At 38.2% G+C, this 21,240-nt stretch overlaps 1 protein-coding gene across 2 annotated transcripts in view; it reads left to right on the top strand.

Annotated features, from left to right (window-relative positions):
• CDADC1 (cytidine and dCMP deaminase domain containing 1) overlaps positions 1-21,240 on the top strand; it is a 109,188-nt gene that overhangs the window by 43,446 nt on the left and 44,502 nt on the right. For both annotated transcript variants that reach the window (XM_045821699.1, XM_045821700.1), the window contains exons 4-5: positions 101-670; positions 6,282-6,331. In XM_045821699.1, the coding sequence (XP_045677655.1) occupies positions 101-670; positions 6,282-6,331 (620 nt within the window). The remainder of the gene's footprint in view (positions 1-100; positions 671-6,281; positions 6,332-21,240) is intronic.

Below are 21,240 nucleotides of genomic sequence, written 5' to 3'. Positions count from 1 at the left end.
TGGGACTTCTGGATCTACTGCAATGATATGGTGGATTTATTAAGAAAATTCTTAATTTCAGCATGTATCTGATAACTACCTTTCATATTTTATATTTCAGCTGGAGTTAACCGAATTTCATATTGGCCTGCTGATCCAGAAATAAGTTTGCTTTCTGAGGCTTGTAGTTCTGAAGATGCAAAGTTAGATGCCAAAGCAGTGGAAAGATTGAAATCGAACAGTAGGGCCCATGTGTGTGTCTTGCTTCAGCCTTTGGTGTGCTATATGATGCAGTTTGTAGAGGAAACCTCTTACAAATGTGATTTTATTCAAAAAATTGCAAAGGCATTCCCAGATGCTAACACTGACTTTTATTCTGAATGTAGACAAGAAAGAGTAAAAGAATATGAAATGTTATTTTTGATTTCAAATGAAGAACTACATAAGCAGATACTAATGACTATAGGTTTGGAAAATCTATGTGAAAATCCATACTTTAGCAATCTAAGGCAAAACATGAAAGACCTTATCCTGCTTTTGGCTACAGTAGCTTCCAGTGTGCCTAACTTTAAACACTATGGATTTTATTGTGACAATCCTGAACAGATTAATGAAATTCACAATCAGTGTTTGCCACAAGAAATTGCAAGACACTGCATGGTTCAGGCCAGGTTATTGGCATATCGAACTGGTAAGTTATGTGTTTAATTGATACACTGGGACTTATTGGATGGGTTGTATTTATCTCAGAAGTAAAGTGGGGTTCATCTCATCTATGGTACAGTTCATTTACTCTCAGATCCTAAAGTTTTGCTGGCTGTACAATATAGAGAATTTAGTGAGACCCTTGAGTAGACAACTCTTAGAGCAGTTTCAGATTTTTTTGTGGCCTTATAATTTGGTGCTACATTTATAAATCAGGGCCTGATTGTCTAGACCCTTCTTTTCTGCTTCTTGTTTTTATCATTTCACTGTTCATTGATTCCTCTACTAGAGATGGGACAAAAGAGAAAGAGAGAGAAGCAAATCATTCATTTTTGTTAACTCTTCAATATTTTATGTGTATGTAATATTAATACAAACTTTAAAAATCTTTACAATATATGAATTCAAAGTAACCAAAAGAATCAAAGTAAAGAAACACTGGCAGATTTTTTTTTTCTGATTGCTAGTATGTATTCAATCAGCAAGTAGAAAAATCAAACATTTTTACTTTATTAAATTATATATGGGCACATTTGTGAAAAGAAAATATTTTGGGGGAATTTTCTTTATTGTGATAAAATGTGGCCTTTGTATTTCCAATTGCAGAGCATTGTTTTTACATCTTACCAGATATAGAATTTTCCAAAGTAGAAGAAGAATCACTTTTTAAAATGCAGGTTTGAAATAAGGAAAAAATGCAGGCAGGAGGAGCAGTAGAGTAAGCTTTGATGAGTGGGCTATAATAGGATTTTTTTTAAACTTCTCCCCAAAAAGAAGGAAAAGAGAGAAAATCTTCAGAAAAGGTTCAGATAAATGCCACTGGGCTGTAGTCTGTAGTGTATTCTAGACAAAGACCACAGGTCAAAGTAATTTCAGTAGAATTGAAGTTCTCAACTGGTAGCATATCAGAATCACCATGGAAATTTTATTAGAGGACAAATGCTCAAATTCCAACTCAGACTAAACCAAGTCCCTAAGGGTGTGGCCTAGGCTAATGAAGTTTTAAAGTTATAGGAGGAATTCTGACATTCAGGAAGGTTAATAGGCACTCAGTTCTGATTAAAGAATTTGATTCTACTACAACAGGCAAAAGCTGTATGCTGCCAAACAACTCTAGCATAACAGTCTGATTTAATGTAATTATTTTTTTAAAGATTATTTATTTTTACAGAGAGGGGAAGGGAGGGAGAAAGAGAGGGAGAGAAACATAAGTGTGCACTTGCCTCTCTAGTGCCCCCCAACGGGGGACCTGGCCCACAACCCAGTCATGCATCCTGACTAGGAACTGAACCAGTGACCGCTTGGTTTGGAGGCTGGCACTCAATCCACTGAGCCACACCAGCCAGGGCTTAATGTAATTACTTTGTACGTGGGCAATTCATTAGTCTCTTTGTCAAAACCAACTTTATAAATAATTCTTCTCTAAACCAGGAAAGACAAACATAAATGGGAACAGCTGTTACAGCTATAATTCACAAATTCCCCTTTGCTAGTTAGAATTCAGAACATTCCAAAGTGAACATAAGGTGGGATATATGAATATGCTGTTCTTTTACTTGATCTCAGTATTTCTTGCTTCTCATAGAACTATGTATAATTAGTTCATATAGTGTATGATTCCAGTGTTTAAAGATGCAGAAATGTTGATATAAGTTTGTGTATATATTCTTTTTTTTTTAAGATTTTATTTTTATTATTTATTTTTAGAGAGGGAAGGGAAGGAGAAAGAAAGAGAGAGAGAAACATCAATGTGCGGTTGCTGGGGGTCATGGCCTGCAACCCAGGCATGTGCCCTGGCTGGGAATCGAACCTGTGACACTTTGGTTCGCAGCCCACACTCAATCCACTGAGCTATGCCAGTCAAGGGCTATATATTCTTTATTAGATACTCTAATTATAAATTTATGTGCTATTTCTGTGCAGTTTTTTACATAAAGCTGTACTTCTGCACTTGATGGGCAATTTAAAAGATTTTTCAAGGCTAATTTTTTTATCATGTGTGACTTTTTTGCCTGGAATCCAAATCCTAAATAGAATTCAACTGTGGCATGCACACCACTCCACTGGGAGTTCTTCCAGGGAAGAGATCACATCTTCATTGCCATTTTTTCCTTAGCACTAAGTGCAATGTGTTGAATGAATAAAGGAAATCTTTATATATCCGAAGATAAATGGTTCACAATCCCTTATCTAAAACAAGCCTTGGAGCCAGATGAAAAGGAATTCAGAGATTTTCAGATTTTAGAAAGGTACTATGGTATATATACTATATATTAACTAGCACTTCTGGGGGATCTGGGAAAATACCATGTAATCAAACACATTTACACAAATGGAGTAAAATGTGTGAATGTTTGCATTAAACATTTGGTCAGGTGTGGTCACAAAATAAATGCATCAAGCTGTCCAAAAAAATCTTGATGTAAGGGATTTCAGGTAAGGAATTCTAGACCTATACTCTTCATTGATGATAAATAGTAACAATAAAAATTTATTGAACACCTATATGTCAGGTACAGAGCTAGGCTATTTATATACTGATATTGTTTAACATGGAGGACAATCCTGCAAGGTAAGTATCCCCACGATAGAGTGTTCTAATAACTCAGACTTTTCATTTCACACTGTTCAGTTTGCTTTGATGGCATTATTTTATTCTACTTAGTAGATGAAGAAATCATTCTATTAAACCATTTCATTTAAAAATATACTTATGATTAAAGTGAATTGTAAAACCTCCAATAGAGTTTTCTAAAAGTAATTGATGGTACGTGCTTAAGAATTGCCTCTTGAATGCTGAGTAAATACGATCCACAAAGGTTTCATTATAAGTATGTATCTATGATGCTTTGAGGTAGCAAAACAGTGACAAAATTTATTTAGGCTCTAGGGGGAAAAAGAGTTAGGAGGGGATTATATCTAATCTACCTGGTTTAAGTGTGATACTTTAATCTCTGATTTGGGTCCTATTTTCCCATTAGATTTAACATTTTACAAAGCTGAGGATTATACCTTCCTCCTGAACCACAGTGTTGATGACAAAAGTAGATTGGAGTAGCCAAGAAAGTTTAATGTTTCAAATTATAACTTTGTGGTTCTCAGCTTTAGTACAGAGGGATGCTTACGCAAATACAAATTCCTGTGTCTGCCCAACTTCCATGGAGAAGTTGATTCAGGGCACTTCCATGGAGAGGTAGGAGTCTGCCTTTTTAACAAGCAACCAGTGGTTCTGATACAAGTGGCCTGTGGACCACATGGACAAACCCTGACATGACAGAATTGGGAGCTAAGATAACGACGCCTGTGTTCTAGAACCAAAGGATAAAGAGTTCTCTAACTTTTAGTGGTCAGAGTCTCAGGAATTTGGTTCATGATTATAAGTTGATCTCCTTCAGTGGTACACTAATGAAGACAGGAACAACCTGAGAATGACTAGAGCAGTTTCTGTAAAAATTACATATATGAAAAGATTTTTGAGAAACTACCTAATTTGTCAGCTAGTGTTGGGGCTGTGTGAAATCTACTCCATCTAACATGGATGAGATTTCATTTTAATTTTAAAATATACATTGGAAAGAATATTATCTTGGTATACTTACCTTAGATAGCAGTAGAGCAGCATGCTGATCAAAAATCACATTTTTTCCCCTCTTGACAAGGTTTAGTCTGTCTCCGAACTGAAAACAGAAAAAGTGACTCCTGAGACTTAAAAAAAAAAAAAAAAACCCACAAGATGAAAAACACTCAGTGTAGATGGTAGGAAAAGTAGGCTCTTAATATGAAGAATTTCTATTTCAGTTTTTCATTTTTTGTTTTTAATTTATACATACATTGAGCACAATTTTACTTCCAGTAAAGGCTTTGGTTTTGCAGACAAATATACTCTTATGTTTATAACTTCTGCCACTTGCCTTAGAAATTATCATAAATCCATAATTTTATTCTTTCCCCCACATGTTTTATTATAAAGGTCTTACAAGAAACAGTATTTTGGTTACACTAAAATCCCTTTCATGACAGTTTCCACTCTGTAGAGTAAGCCCTCCTCTCATTCACTCCATTCCTCAGGGTTGTGTTAATTTCCTGCACAGCGCATATGTGTTTTCTTGTTCCTGTCTTCATCTATCATCAGACTGTAAGTTTTGTGATATAGGGACTTCTGTTTCCCTCACCACTGTATACTTGGGTATTCAATAAAGGGAAATGTTTGTTATAAAATTCTTAATAGTATCAAAGGGAGTGGTAGAAGAAAGGCAAATAGGTTGGGTCTGGAGGACTAAATTTTAGTCACTTAATTTCTTTACCTGTTTTCTCATCTAGAAAAGGAAATTGTATCTGCTTTACCTTTGGGTAAAAAGAAGATGAATAAAAAGTGCTTAAAATAAATTACACAAGTACTTTGTAATATAATTTTGAAAACCCAAGTTTGCTTGAACTGAATTTGGAGAATTTTATTATAGTATCATAGCTTAAAAATTATGGAGCATCCTAGTTTTTAATGCATAAGTGTAATAAAGTTTCTTTGTACTTTTATTATAAAAATAAGTATTTAAATATGTTATCACTGCAAGGACTAATTTTAAGGAAATTGTAGGGTGAAGCCACAGTTTCATTTAATCCTCACCAATATTAAATTATTCTAGACTAAGTTGACCGATGATTGTTATGTATTCTGTGTAAATGTACCTACTTAACTACATTAGTCCCTTATTAAAATTTGGATAAATAGTTTGGTTTTCATAATTAATGTATACTTGTCCTAGACATTTGGAACTCACCCTTATGTTGGTACAAGGAAAAAGTAAATTCTTTATATGCAGAATTTCTATTTTGATTACTAAATTTTCTGTTTCATATTAATGGTTTTCAGAAGTATATCTTGTTGCAGAGATTTTAGTTTTACAGGAAAATTATAATCTTATAATTGATTTAGAAATAAACATGTCACTAACTTGGCTTTTAACTCGCCTAAAAGCAAATTATGAAGATCAGGGAAAGGACAACATATTGTTTAAATCAAAATCCCTTTCATGCATTTACCAGCAATATAAATATATGAAAGCTCATAAAGATTTATTTATGTTTGTATTATAAATCTGGACATTTTTCTTAGCAAGAACATTTGCATGAAATCTGTTTTCTGTGATCAGAGTGATAAAAACTGGTAGAAAACAGATTTGATTGTTGTGAACAGTTATATTAAATCAGAAACTTGTGTGTTAATCAATTTTATCATCTGTTAGAACCAATTATTTACAAACTGACTTCTGAGTGGAGAATTGATAGTTACATTCAATTCTGGTTACAGCTCTGAAGTGACCTGACCATGGACGCTGCCAATTTAATGATCTTCGCATATAGATCCCATGTAACTGGGTTGGTAGTGACACTGTCTAGTTATTTATTACCTAATTTCCATATTCCATGCTTAAAAGTGTTTATTTTAGTGGTTTTCTGTAATTTGGGAAGTGTCAAAAATTGCAGCTACATTTAGAAAATATGTTTCAATAAATGTTTTTATTATTTTTGGAAAAATGTTATTTCTGAAATTAACAAATCATTGACTGTTTCTGAGTTAAATGCCATTTATCTTTTAGAGGATCATAAAATAGGAGTTGGAGCAGTAATTTGGGCAGAAAGAAAATCTGTAAGTATTAAAATAATTCTTTAAACATGTAACCTTGATTTTCTTTAAACATAGTTCAGCCTTTAATATATTTTATTGACCCATTGCATTAATATTTTGTATTGGTGATTTTATTATGTTCTATAAGCATTTCTTTAAACTCTCAACAATTTTCTGGATAGATTCATTCATTTAGCAAACATTTCTTTGATGTTTTATTATATTTTATTCAGGTTCATAATTATTTTCCTATTTTTTTATTATTTACACTATTACAGTTGCCCTCACTATTTCCCCCCTTGCCCACATTCACCCAGATTGACCCCCCCAAATCAGACCATCACCACATTGTTGTCCATGTCCATGGGTCATGTATATATGTTCTTTGACTCATCCCTTCACCTTCATTCATCTAGTCCCTCCACTCCCCTCCAACAGCTGTCAGTCTGTTCCATGTATCTATACCTCTATTTTGTACGTTAATTTATTTTGTTTCTTTAGATTCCACATATAGAAGAGATCATATGATATTTGTCTTTCTCTGACTGGCTTATTTCACTTAGCATAATAATCTCCAGGTCTATCCATGCTGTCACACACAGTGTGAATTCCTTCTTTTTTACTGCCATGTAGCATTCCATTGTGTAACTGTTCCACAGCTTTTGTACCACTCATTTTTTATGGGCACTTTGGCTGTTTCCAGACTTGGCTATTATAAATAATGCTGCTATGACATAGAGGTGCATATTGAATTGATGTTTTGGGATTCTTACAACATGTTCCCATAAGTAGGATTTCTAGGCTGAAACACAGTTCCATTTTTAATTTCTTGAGGTAACTCCATATTGTTTAGGACAGTGGCTGCACCAGTCTACCTTCCCACCAGCAGTGCACTAGGGTTCCCTTTTCTCCACATGCTTTCCAGGACTCAATTTATTGATGGTAGTCATTCTGACAGATGTAAGGTGATACTTCATTGTGGTTTTAATTGGCATCTCTGTGATGATTAGTGACATTGAGCATTTTTTCATATGTCTATTGACCATGTGTTTGTCCTCTTTGGAGATGAGTCTATTCAGGTCCTTTGCCTGTTTTTTAGTTTGATTGTTTGTCTTCCTGGTGTTGAGTTCTATAAGTTCTTTAAACATTTTAGAAATTAAACCCTTTTCAGATCTGCCATTGGAAAATATGTTCTCCCATATAATGGGTTCCTTTTCCCTTTTGTTGATGGTTTCTTTAGCTGTGCAAAAGCTTTTAAATTTGATGTAGATTATTTTTTCTTTGTTTACCTTCCCTGGGAGACATATCAGCAAAACTATTGTTATGTGAGATATCTGAAATTTTACTGCCTGTGTTTTCTTCTAGGATTTTTATTGTTTTGCAACTTACATTTAAGTTTGTTATTCATTTTTAGTTCATTCTCTTTTTTAAAATACATTTTATTCATTATGCTGTTACAGTTGTCCCATTTTTTCCTCCCCTTTATTCCCCTCCACCCCGTACCCCCAACCACCATCATCCCCCCACCCTAGTTCATGTCCATGGGTCATGCATGTAAGTTCTTTGGCTTCTCTATTTCCCATACTATTCTTAACCTTCCCCTGTCTGTTTTGTACCTACAATTTATGCTTCTTATTCCCTGTACCTTTTCCCACATTCTTCCCCCTCCCCCTTCCTGCTGATAACCCTCCATGTGATCTCTATTTCTGTGAATCTATTCCTGTTCTAGTTGTTTGCTTAGTTCGTTTTTGTTGTTTTTTGTTTGTTTGTTTTTTTAGGTTCGGTTGGAGATAGTTGTGAGTTTGTTGTCATTTTTCTGTTTGTAGTTTTGATCTTCTTTTTCTTAGATAAGTCCCTTTAACATTTCATATAATAAGGGCTTGGTGATAATGAACTCCTTTAACTTGCCCTTATCTGGGAAGCACTTTATCTGCCCTTCCATTCTAAATGATAGCTTTTCTGTATAGATTAATCTTGGATGTACGTCCTTGCCTTTCATGACTTGGAATACTTCTCTCCAGCCCCTTCTTGCCTGTAAGGTTTCTTTTGAGAAATCAGTTGATAGTCTTATGGGAACTCCTTTATAGGTAACTGTCTCTTTTTCTCTTGCTGCTTTTAAGATTCTCTCCTTATCTTTTATAAAAATTTTACTTATTCTTATAGAGGGGAAGGGAGTGAGAAAGAGGATTGTAACATCAGCGTGTGGTTGCCTCTTGTGCGCCACCTACTGGGGACCTGGCCTGCAATCTAGGCATGTGTACTGACTGGGAATTCAACCAGCAACACTTTGGTTCACAGGCTGGTGCTCAATCCACTGAGCAACACCATCCAGGGCTCTCTTTATCTTTAATCTTGGGTAATGTAATTATGATGTGCTTTGGTGTGTGCTTCCTTGGGTCCAACTTCTCTGGGACTCTCTGAGCTTCCTGGACTTCCTGGATCTTTTTCCTTTGCTAGATTGGGGGAGTTCTCTTTCCTTATTTTCTCAAATAAATTTTCAGTTTCTTGCTCTTCCTTTTCTCCTTCTAGCGTCTCTATGATTTGGATATTGGAATGTTTAAAGTTGCCCCGGAGGTTCCTAAGCCTCTCATTTTTTTTAATTCTTATTTCTTCATTCTGTTCTGGTTCAATGTTTCTTTCTTCCTTCTGGTCCACACCATTGATTTGAGTCCCAGTTTCCTTTCCTTCACTGTTAATTCCCTTTGTTTCACTTTTCATAGCTTTTACTTTTTCCTTTATTTTGTGACCATACTCAGTCATTTTTGTGAACATCCTGATTACCAATGTTTTGAAACCTGCATCTAATAGTTTGGCTATCTCTTCATCACTAAGTTGTATTTTTTCTGGATCTTTGATCTGTTCTTTCATTTCAGCCATATTTTTTTTTTGTTTCAGTGAGCCTGTTACCTGTTAAGTGGTGGAGCAGTAGGTATTCACCAGGGTGGGGCAACCCACTTCACTGTGTTGTGGCGTTGTATCTGGGGGAGGGGTCAGAGAGGGAACAATTCTGCTTGCTCAGCTCTCAGCAGTATTTCAGTCACTTCGCCCAATCCTGGAAGAAAATTGGGCCCTTCTGGTGCTGATTCCCAGGTAGGTGATTTTGTGTATATTCCAGGATCCTGTGGGTCTCTTCAATGAACTCTCCTGTGGGGCAGGAGTTGCTCCCACCACTGCAACCCCCACAGGTTTTTTTTCAGTCAGAGGTTTTGAGGCTTTATTTCTCTGTGCAGGAACCCTGGGTTGTGTGGTCCGTTTTGCTCCGTAGTTGCTCCTCCTGGTTAATCCACACACAAATATGGGCCCCCCTCCCCCAGTCTGCCAGCTGCCACCTCACTCACCCTCCTCCTGCCTTGCCATGCATTCTCTCTACCCCAGCTGCCCATTTCTGCCCCTCCTCCTGGTCTGGATGAATATTTCTTTTTTTAACTCCTTGGTTGTTGGACTTCCATACTGTTCGATTTTCTGGCAGTTTTGATTATTTTTTTGTTTTTAAATTTGTTGTTGTCCTTCTTTTGGTTGTGCAAGGGAGCAAAGTGTGTCTACCTACGCCCCCATCTTGGCCAGAAGTATTTTGAATTTATTGTTTTGTATGGTTTAAGTTGGTGGCCTTTCTTTCTTTCTCTTCCTTTCTTTCTCTCCCTTCCTTCCGTCCTTCCTTCCTTCCTTCCTTCCTGTCTTCTCTTCCTTCCTTCCTTGTCTCTCTCTCTCTCTTTCTCTCTTTCTCTTTCTTTCTTTCTATTTTTTAACACTATTGAAGAAATTCTCTGTACTCTCTCATATGCTCTTGCCCCTTTTGTCAAATATTAATTGACCATAAAGGCATGGACTTATGTCTGGGCTCTGTGTTCAATTCCACTTATCTGTATGCCTGTTCTTATGCAGTACCAGGCTGTTTTCATTACATTGGTTTTATAATATAGTTTGATATCAGGTATTGTCATACCTCCAGCTTTGTTCTTCTTTCTCAAGATTGTTGAAGCTATGTGGGGTCTTTTTTGATTCCATATAAATTTTTGGAATATTTATTCTAGATCTGTGATAAATACCATTAGTATTCTAATGGAAGTCACATTGAGTCTGTATATTGGTTTTGGTAGTATGGACATTTTAATGATGTTAATTCTTCCAATCTATGATCACAATATCTCCTTCCACTTATGTATCTTCCTCAATTTATTTCTTCAGTATCCTATAATATCTAAGTACAGGTCTTTTACAGCTTTGTTAAATAATTCCGTGCAATTTCCAGTCAAGGTGGCAGTATAGGTAAATATGGCATGCCTCCTTGCACAACCACATCAAAATTACAACTAAACTAGAGAATAAGAATCATTCAGAACTGTCAGATATTGAGCTGAATGGAATTCCTACAACTATGAAATTAAAGAAGAAACGTCATTGAGACTGTAGAAGAGGCAAAGATGAAGAACAAGCTGTTCCAACACCTACGTGTCATGGATAAAAATTGAGATTTTTATTTAAGGAGTGAGGGGTCCTAGCCCTATACCAGGTGCCCCAGCCCAGGGGTCCGGTGCCAGGAAGATGTCTCCATAACTTCTAGTTGTAAAAACCAGTAGGGATTGGTGTTGTGGAAGACAAACTGCTAGAGTCCCAGGCAGTTCCTCTTAAAAGGCCCATGAACAGACTTATTCGGACTCATTCCCTCCAGTGCTGGGGCAGCAGATTAAAACACATTGGACACAAACAGGGAAGAATTGAATTGTCGAGCTGAGGGGCACCTTTCTCCTAGACAGAACCACTTGCAGAGGGTAATTTTCCTTTTCTGAGCCCTTCCCCCACAGAACCACACAGCCAGCAGGTGAGGGCTATATCTGAGACTCCATGAACCTGTCTCACACTGTTTGCTCCACCCTGGTGATTCCATGAGGACCTGCCCCACCCATCTTTCAGGCTCATCCAAGCTGTTTTCAGTGGCTTCTTCATATGAATGGCTTGTCTTGACCTATGCTTTAGATTTTCCTAAACTCTCTCAAACAAGCAAACCTCTTGCTACGTTGCCCCAAACCTGGCACTAACAGCAGCTGGCCTTGGTTCACAGCTTGGCCTCTCCTGGACACCTCCAAGCTCAGCACAAGTAGCAGCCATCTGCAGATCACTTTGTAGCTAATGCTGTGTGACCTGAGGCAGAACATAGGCAGTGGCTGGAGTTGGACATTCCTACAGCAATTAAGTCTCAACTATAAAAGGAGGGTGTACACAGCCCAGGCAGTGGGCACATTTTGAGTACCCAGTTTGGGTAATAAGAGAGGCTGTGCCTCTGAACCCTACAGAATTAAGCCATTCTATCAAGTCTGGGGGACATAGTAACTCTACATGATACATAAAAACAAACAGAGGGAGGCTATCAAAATGAGGAGACAAAGATGTGGCCCCAATGAAAGAACAGGTCAAAACTTGAGAAAAATAACTAAACAAAATGGAGATAAGCAGTTTAGCAGATACAAAGTTCAAAACACTGGCTATAAGGATGCTCAAGGAATACAGTGAGGATGTCAACAGCATAAAGATCCATTCAAAAGCAAAGGATACACTAATTGAAATAAAGAAGAATTTACAGGGAAACAACAGTAGAGGGGATAAAGCTGAAGTTGAAATCAAGGATTTGGAAGATAAGGAAGCAAAAAATAGAACAGCAAGAAGAAAAAAGAATACAAAATATGAGGATAGTGTAAGGGGCCTCTGGGACAACATCAAGTATACCAATATTTGCCTCATAGGGGTGCCAGAAGGAGAAGAGAAAGAGCAAGAAATTGGACACATTCAAAAAAATAATGAAACAAAACTTCCCTGGCTTGGTGAAGGAAATAGACATACAAGTCCAGGAAGCACAGAGAGTCCCAAACTAGGTGGGTGCAAAGAGACCCACACCAAGACACATCATAATTAAAATGCCAGAGGTTAAATTCAAAGAGAGAATCATAAAAAAAGCAAGAGAAAAGCAGTTAGTTATCTACAAGGGAGCTACCAGAAGACTGTCAGCTGATTTCTCAAATATTGCAGGCTAGAAGGGATTGGCAAGAGTATTGAAAGTGATGTAAAGCAAGGACCTACAACTCAAGATTACCCAGCAAAACTATCATTTAGAATCAGAGGACACACAGAGCTTCCCAGACAAGAAAAAGCTAAAGGAGGTCATCACCACCAACTAGTACTATATGAAATGTTAAAGGGTCTTCTTTAAGAAGGCATAGAAAAGCAAAAATGTGAAAAATAAAATGGCAATAGTTACATATCTATCAACAATCGAATCTAAAAGAGACAAAATAAAGAAGTAGAACAGAAACAGAATTATAGATACAAAGAACATTTTGATGATTGCCAAAGGATTGGGTGAAAAAGGTGAAGGGATTATAAGAAGTACAATTGATAGTTATGGAATAGTTACGGGGATGTAAAGTACAACGTAGGGAATGGAATAGCCAAAGAACATATACACAGGGCCCATGGACATGGACAATGGTGTGGAGGTTGTCTGTGTGATAGAAAAATATATTTATTTCTAGGTAACTTAATTAGTTTGTTGCAATAGTTAATGGGATTTTTTTCTTAGTTTCTCTTTCAAATAGTTCATTATTGGTGTATAAAAATATCCATTTCTGAATATTGCTTTTGTATCCTGCTACTTTACCAAGTTAGGTCTGGTATATTTTTGGTGGAGTCTTTAGGGTTTTCTATGTACAATACCATGTTGTCTGTGAATAATGACAGTTTTACTTCCTCCATTCCAATTTGGATGCCTTTTATTTCTTGTCTGGTCACTGTGGCTAGGACTTCTAGTACTATGTTGAATAAGAGTGGTGAAAGCAGATATTTCTGATTAGTTCCTGTTCTTAAGTTATAGGCTTTTATTTTTCCCTCTTGAGTATGATGTTGGTTGTAGATTTTCATATATGGCCTTTATTATGTTGAGGTAAGATCCCTCTATTCCCACTTTGCTGAGTTTTTATCATAAATGGGTGCTAAATTTTATAGATGCTTTTTCTGCTTATTTGATATAATCATGTGATTTTTATCTGTCATTTTGTTTATGTGATGTGTCACATTTGCTGATTTGCAAATATCGTACTAACCTTGCATCCCTGGTAAAAACCTCATTTGATCATGGTATGATCTTTTTAATGTGTTGCTAGATCTGGTTTGCTAATTTTTGTTGAGGATTTTAGTATCTAAGTTTATCAAGGATATTGGCCTATAATTTCCTTTCTTGTAATGTCTTTATCTGGTTTGGAATTAGGATAATGCTGGCCTCATAAAAAGAGCTTGGAAGTCTCCCCTCCTCTTGAATTTTTTAGAATAGTTTGAGAAGGATAGGTGTTAGTTCTCTTTGAATGTTTGGTAAAATTTGTCTGTCTAGTCTAGTAGTTTTGTTTGCTGGAGTTTTTTCATTAGTGCCTCAATTTTATGAGTTATTACTGGTCTGTTCAGATTTTCTGATTCTGATTTAGTTTTGGAAGATTGTACATTTATAGAAATTTATCCATTTTGCCAAGATTGTCCAATTTTTTTGGTGTATAGTTCATAGTATTTTCTTACAGTCCTTTTATTTCTATGATATTGGTTGTAATTTTTCCTCTTTCAATTCTGATTTATTTGGGTCCTCTGTTTTTCTTGATATATCTGGCTAATGGTTTGTTAATCTTTTTAGAGAAGCAGCTCTTTGTTTCATCGAGCTTTTGTATTGTATTTCTTAAATTTCTCCTCTGATCTTTATTATTTTCTTCTGCTTACTCTGGGCTTTGTTTGTTGTTCTATTTTTAGTTCTTTTATGTATGGGATTGGATTGTTTGAGATTTTTTTTTTTTTTCCTTTTTGAAGTAGGCCTGTAATGCTATGAGCTTCCCTCTCAGGACTGCTTTTATTTTTTTATTTTTTAAAACTATTTTATTTACTTTTAGAGAGAGGGGAAGGGAGGGAGAAAGAGAGGAAGAGAAACATCAATATGTGGTTGCCTCTCACATGCCCCCTACTGGGGACCTGGCCAGCAACCCAAGTATGTTTACTGGGAATTGAACCGGCAACCCTTTGGTTCACAGGCCAGTGCTCAATTCATTGAGCCACACCAGCCAGGGCAGGACTGCTTTTATAGTATCTCAAAGATTTTGGATTATTGTATGCTCATTTTCATATGTTTCCAGGTAATTGTTTATTTCTTCCTCATCCTCATTGATAACCCATTCATATTGAATAACATGCTATTTTACCTTCATGTATTTGAATATTTTTGAGTTTTTTTTTTATTGAAGTTGATTTCTAGTTTAGTGCCATTGGGATCTGAGAAAATGCTTGATATGATTTCAGTCTTCCTGAATTTGTTAAGATATTTTGTGTCCTAACATGAAGTCTGTCTTTTAGAATGATACCTGTGCACTTGAGAAGAATGTATATTTTGTGGCTTTGGGATGAGTGTCATGTTTTCTTGTCCATTCAGCAACCATATGTCTTTTGATTGGAGCATTTAACCTATTTACATTTAAGGTTATTACTGATAGGTGCTTATTTATTTCCATTGTTTCCTTTATACCTATATCCTCTCTCTTTATTTCTTCTTCTTAAAGCAGTTCCTTTAACATTCCTTGAAATGCTAATTTGGTGTTAATGAACTCCTTTGGCTTTTTTTTTAATCACCTTCAATTTTAAATGATAGCCTTGCTGAGTAGAGTAGTCTTGGTTACATATTTTTATTTTTCATAACTTTGCATCTTTCATGCCAGTCTTTTCTGTCCTGAAGTGTTTCTGTTGAGAATACAGCTGACAGCCTCATGGGAACTCCCTTGTAGGTAACAGTCTTCTCTTGCTGGCTGCCTTTAAGATTCTCTCTTTGTATTTATCATTTGCCATTGTAATTATTATGTGCCTTGGTGTGGGTCTCTTTGGGTTCGTCTTGATTGGGATTCTGTGCTTCTTGAACTTGTGTGACTTTTTCCTTCACCAGGTTAGGGAAATTTTCACCATTATTTTCTTCAAATAGGCTCTCTATCCCTTGCCCACTCTCTTTTCCTTCTGGTACCCCTGTGATGTGGATGTTGTTACACTGATGTTGTCCCACAGGTTCCCTAGACCTTCCTCATTTCTCTTAGTTCTCTTTTTTTTTAATGATTCCTTCTAATGTATTCTTCATTTCTGACTGGTTCTTTTTCTTTACGGTTTCTGTTTCCTTTTTATATTTACTATCTCTTTGTTTAAGTTCATACTGAGGTCATCCATTCTTCCCCTAAGGTCCTTGAGCTTCCTTATAATGATTATTTTAAACTCTAAATCTGGTATTTTGGTTGCTTCCATTTCATTTATTCCTTTTAATTCTTTTTTCTGAGAATTTCTCTGGTTCTTTTGTTTGGGACATTTTTCTTCGTCTCCCCATTTGGTCTCTCTGTGTTGGGTACATCTATGTCTCCTCAACTTATTTTGATGGTTTCATGATGAAGGTGGCTTGTCGGGCTCAGTGGCACAATCTTACAGATCACCTGAACTCCATGCTTTAGGTGTATTTCTTTTGGATTATGTGCACCCCCTGTTGTAGTTGAATCTTGAGTGCTGTTGGCCCTTTTGTGGGTAGAGTTAACCATTCAAGCTGGGAGACTGTAAGGGTAAACCTTGACCACCATGTATGAGCCAGTGTGCAGGAACTGCCCCTTGACATTGTTTCCAGCAGAGTCTGGTGCTTTTGAGAATTCCTCTTTGGGTATTCCTGTTGTGTGCCTAGTTGGGTAGAGCTCTGATGTGGTCTGAAGCTCACCACTGACCTTGTTGGTTCTGGGTTCACATGGGTGGAGTTCAGGAAAATGTAGCTGTCAGACATTGTGTGTAACTGGCCTTGGGCTCCCTGTCTGTAGCTACCAATCTATTCACTGTTTGTGCCAGTGTCTACTGGACTTGAGTGTGTGGGTGAGGGGCTAATCTGTGTAAAAGGGTCAGCTTTTTCCTGCTTAGGTTTAGGGGCAGTTCTGTAAATGGACCAAGGTCCCCTGAAGTCCAACCTTCACCTTTCCCCTATTCTGTCTCCTCCTAAGCTTGCCTGGCTTTCCTTCGGAGCCTTTCAGTGAGAAATTCTAGGATGAGCCCAGGCTAGTTGAGATAGGGCTAGTGGGTCTATTACCTGGGGGTCACTCAGTGGGGTATTCAGTGAGGGGAAAGCAGACCCTGATTCAAAGCTAAACTTCTCAATCTCTACCAAAGTCTCCAACTCTAGTTCCCTTAGGTATTTTGCTGCTGATTCAGATTGGGTACAGCCAGCCACCCTGGGCTCAAGGGATAAATCAAAAGAATATCTCACTGGGGATGATGCCAGCCCAGCTCACAGGAGGAGGCTAGGCTGTCTGTCTCATGCCCAGACACTAGCTTCTGGGGGTCTCACACTTTGAAAGTCCCTGTTCTGAGCTGCTTTTCCTTCCCCCCTGTGGAGAATCTGCACCCAGTGGAGTGTCCAGGATTTGGCAGGGCTAAGCTAAACAGTTTTCTGTTAGGAGTGGTGCCCTCAAACCTGTAGGAAGGCAGAGGGCACTTTTTCCCCTTCCCCAGGTAGCATGGGCTGAACACAGGAGAGATTGGATTTGCCTTCCCACAATGTAGCCACATAGCCTACCACTGCATGTCTGGCTTCCAGATAGAAGAAGCTTCCCTAGGAGACACAATCTGAAAATCTCAGCTCTGTATGGCTCCCTAGCTTGCTGCCAGACTGCTTGGAATGGTGCTGAAAATCTCATCCCTACACTGCACTCCAGTATCTCCACATGGCTGGTCTCAGTGGGGCAGAGCTGAAAGTCCACACTCTGCAGGGGCTCATAACTCAGCTGGTCATGGCCAAAAGTCCAAGCTTGGCACAGCACACCACGTAATATAATAGGGTGGGCTGAAAATCCCAACCCTGCACAGCTCCCTTGTGCCTCCAAACTCAGCAGCAGGTAGGGGCAGGGGTGCCTACTGTGTACTCAAGGTAGGGGAGACTGGTCCTCTTTCTCAAGATACACAGTTAAGTCACTGTCTGGGTCTCTACCTAAATCCTCTCCAGAAAATAGAGAGCCCCCTAAAGTGACCACTATGTATAACTAGCAGACCCGTCCACAGCAGCACAGACTTTTCAGCAGACTCTGGACTGGGAACTCTCCAGACCGGTGCTATAACAGTAAGAGTACTCTACTTTGAGAAGGTGCGCTCTGAATCTCCCAGGAAGGGTGAATCCCCACTGATTCCGACAGCCAGATGCTTCAGTCTCTTCTTTCTGTCTCTGTTGCTGTGGGTTGGGGAACTCTGCATAGGGTTAAGACTCCTCCCTCCTAGGGGAAGGGAGTTCCGCAGCCACAATATCTCTCCAACTTCTCAGCTGCCACTGTACCTGTGTGTGTGTGTGGCGGGGGGGGGGATTTCCCTTCCTGCTTCTCAACCATTCTTAACAGTGTCTGTATAGCATCTTCTGTACTTTTTGGTTATAATATTAGCTAGCTTTTAGTTAGTTTAAGTTGATTGCTCTGCAATTTAGCTGTAAATCCAGTTTGGGGCTGGGAGCAAGTGAATGCAGCTTCCATCTACTTTGCAGCCATTCTGGAGTCCCCTTTATTGATCTAGCAAACATTTATTAAACACTTTCTATAGGGTAGACACTATGCCACAGTATACAGTGGGGAGCTAAAGACCACATTTTTTTTTTGCCCCTCATGGCCTTCTGTAATTTAGTCATGTACACAGAAAAGTAGAAAATAGACTGGTATGTGTGATTATAACATGATACCATGAAAGCAGAGGAGGAATCTTAACTCTCCTTAGAGGAATGAGTAAAATATTCTTGGTGGATGTAAGATGCCACTTGTCTTGAAAAATAAATAGGAATTCACCAGGCAGAATAAGTCCATGGGACTATGAATAACATGCAGAGGTAGGAAGTGTGAGAGACAATGTGGGAAAGTGCATGTTGGAGTCCAGAGTCCTATGTTTATACTGTTGCAAAAAAAAATTGGTCTGGATCCTGAAGAACTGTATTTCTTCATGTAAAACATGTAGAGAGTTTGGACTTTATCCTTTAGACAGTGGGATACACTAGCACAGTACTAACCAGTAGAAATGAAAAGCAAGCCACGTATTTAATTTTAGATTTTATAGGAGCCATATTGAAAAAGAAATCATATGAACTAATATTAAGAATACATTTTAATTAACGAGCAGAAATATTTCAAAATGTAATCAATGTAAAATATTATTAATTAAGTATTCTGCATATTGGGGAGTCTTCAAAATCTTGTATGTTTTATACTTAACCATACTTCTCAATTCAGACTAACCACACGTGGCGGTACCTAACTATAATGGACAGTGAAATCCAATAATATTTTAAGTGGGAAAATAATTGCTTCAGATTTGCATTATAAAAAGAATGAAGTGGAGCTAGACAGGAAATTAGGTACATTAATTAAAAAGATGATGAAGGCCTGGAATTATGGAGATGGGTTAGGAGAACATGGAATTAAGAGATACTTAATAACTATGTGTGAGAACCTAAATTTTGCCTTAATAGATTTTACAGCAAGTATTTTGACTATTTTTTGCCTGGATGTTTCATAAATACTTCAAGCTCATCCTAGCCAATATGTCCAGTATTTTCCCTGATGACCTATTTCTTTATCAGTGGTCACCATCCCACTCCCTGTTATTCTACACATCCAATCAATGACCAAATAGTATGGATTCCACCTTCAAAGTATCTCTTGACTTGACTTATTTCTATCTCAACTATTAACACTTACTAGAATAGGCTCCCCTGAGGAAATCCCCCATAGTATTCTTTATAGCTCGTTTGTAACATTCATCACAGTTATGTGTCCAGTTTCTTAGAATCTCTTTTTTTAAAATATATTTTATTGATTATGCTATTACAGTTGTCTCATTTCCCTCCCTTCATTCCCCTCCACCCTGCAAACCCCCTCCCACCCCCCTTAGTTCATGTCCATGTGTCATACATATAACTTCTTTGGCTTCTACTTCTCCCATACTATTCTTACCCTCCCCCTGTCTATATTCTACCTACCATCTATGCTAATTGTTCTCTGTACCTTTTCCCCTCTCTCTCCCTCTATTCCACTGCTGATAACCCTCCATGTGATCTCCACTTCTGTGGTTCTATTCCTGTTCTAGTTGTTTGCTTACTTTCTTTTTGTTTTTGTTTTAGGTGTGGTTATTAGGTATAATAATTGTGAGTTTGCTGTCATTTTACTGAACATGTTTTTCATCTTCTTTTTCTTAGTTGGCCCCTTTAACATTTCATATAAAAAGGGCTTGGTGATGATGAACTCCTTTAACTTGACCTTATCTGAGAAGCACTTTATTTGCCCTTCCATTCTAAATGAAAGCTCTGCTGGATAGAGCAATCTTGGATGTACGTCCTTGCCTTTCATGACTTGGAATACTTATCTCCAGCCCCTTCATACCTGCAAGGTCTCTTTTGAGAAATCAGCTGACAGTTTGATGGGAATTCCTTTGTAGGTAACTGCCTCCTTATCTCTTGCTGCTTCTAGGATTCTCTCCTTCATTTTAATCTTGGCTAATGTAATTATGATGTGCCTTGGTGTGTTCCTCCTTGGGTCCAACCTCTTTGGGACTCTCTGAGCTTCCTGGACTTCCTGGAAGTCTATTTCCTTTGCCAGAATGGGGAAGTTCTCCTTTATTATTTGTTCAGATAACTTTTCCACTTCTTGGTCTTCCTCTTCCCCTTCTGGTACCCCTGTAATTCGGATGTTGGAAGGTTTCAAGATGTCCTGGAGGTCCCTAAGCCTCTCCTCATTTTTTTGAAGTTTTGTTTCTTCATTCTTTTCTGTTTAGTTGTTTCTTTCTTCCTTCTGGTCCACTCCATTGATTTGAGTCCCAGTTTTTTTTCCATCACTATTGGTTCCTGTACATTTTCCTTTATTTCACTTAGCATAGCCTTCATTTTTTCATCTAATTTGTGACCAAATTCAACCAATTCTGTGAGATCCTGATCACCAGTGCTTTGAATTGTGCATCTGGTAAGTTGTTTATCTCTTTGATGCTTAGTTGTATTTTTTCTGGAACTTTGATCTGTTTTTTCATTTGGGCCTTTTTTTTTTTTTTTGACAAGCCTGTTATGTAGTGAGGGACGGAGCCTTAGGTGTTCACCTGGGCAGGGCAACCCAGTTGCTGTCTTGTGACACTGTATGTGGGGCAGGGGTCTGTGAGAGAGCAATGGTGCTTGCTGTGCTCTCTGTTGGATTTCAATCATTTCCTCCACTTCCCTCAAGCAAACTGGGCCCTTCTGGTGCTGATTCCCATGTGGGTAGGTTTGTGTACATTCTAGGATCCTGTGGGTCTCTCCAATGAACTCTCCTGTGAGGCTGGGGGTCTCTCCCACTGCCACCTCGACACCCACAGGTGTTTTCAATTGGTGTTTTGAGGCTTTATTTCCCCACATTGGGACCCTGGGTTGCTCCCCAGTTTCTCCTGGTTTATCTGCCAACAAATGTGGGGCCGCCAGGTTCCACAAGCAACCTTGTATCCTGTGACCCTCCACAATCTGCCGCCTCGCTGGGTCTGCCCACTGCCACCTCTGTGCCCAGGGTCCACCAGCCACTACTTTTTTTTGCCTCAACCTCTCTTCCCGCCACCTCCCAGCTCCGGCCCTCCTACTGGACTGGATGAATGTGTCTACTTTAACTCCTTGGTTGTCTCGGACTTCCATACAGTTCAGTTTTCTGTCAGTACTGGTTGTTACTTTGTTTCTAAGTTTTTGTTGACCTTATTTTGGTTGTGTGAGAAGGCACAGTGTGTCTGCCTATGCCCCCATTGTGGCCAGAAGTCTCCAGTTTCTTAGAATCTCTTGATTATTAGGTTCTCAAGGACAGAGATTCTCTGTCTTATTTACAGCTATATTCCTAGCATCTAGCATAGTGCCTGGCCTATGGTTGGAACTC

Source organism: Phyllostomus hastatus, unplaced genomic scaffold, assembly GCF_019186645.2.
Source record: "Phyllostomus hastatus isolate PE091 unplaced genomic scaffold, TTU_PhHast_1.1 phas_scaffold_46, whole genome shotgun sequence".
NCBI classification, from domain to species: domain Eukaryota; kingdom Metazoa; phylum Chordata; class Mammalia; order Chiroptera; family Phyllostomidae; genus Phyllostomus; species Phyllostomus hastatus.
This window is presented reverse-complemented; position numbering and strand designations above follow the sequence as displayed.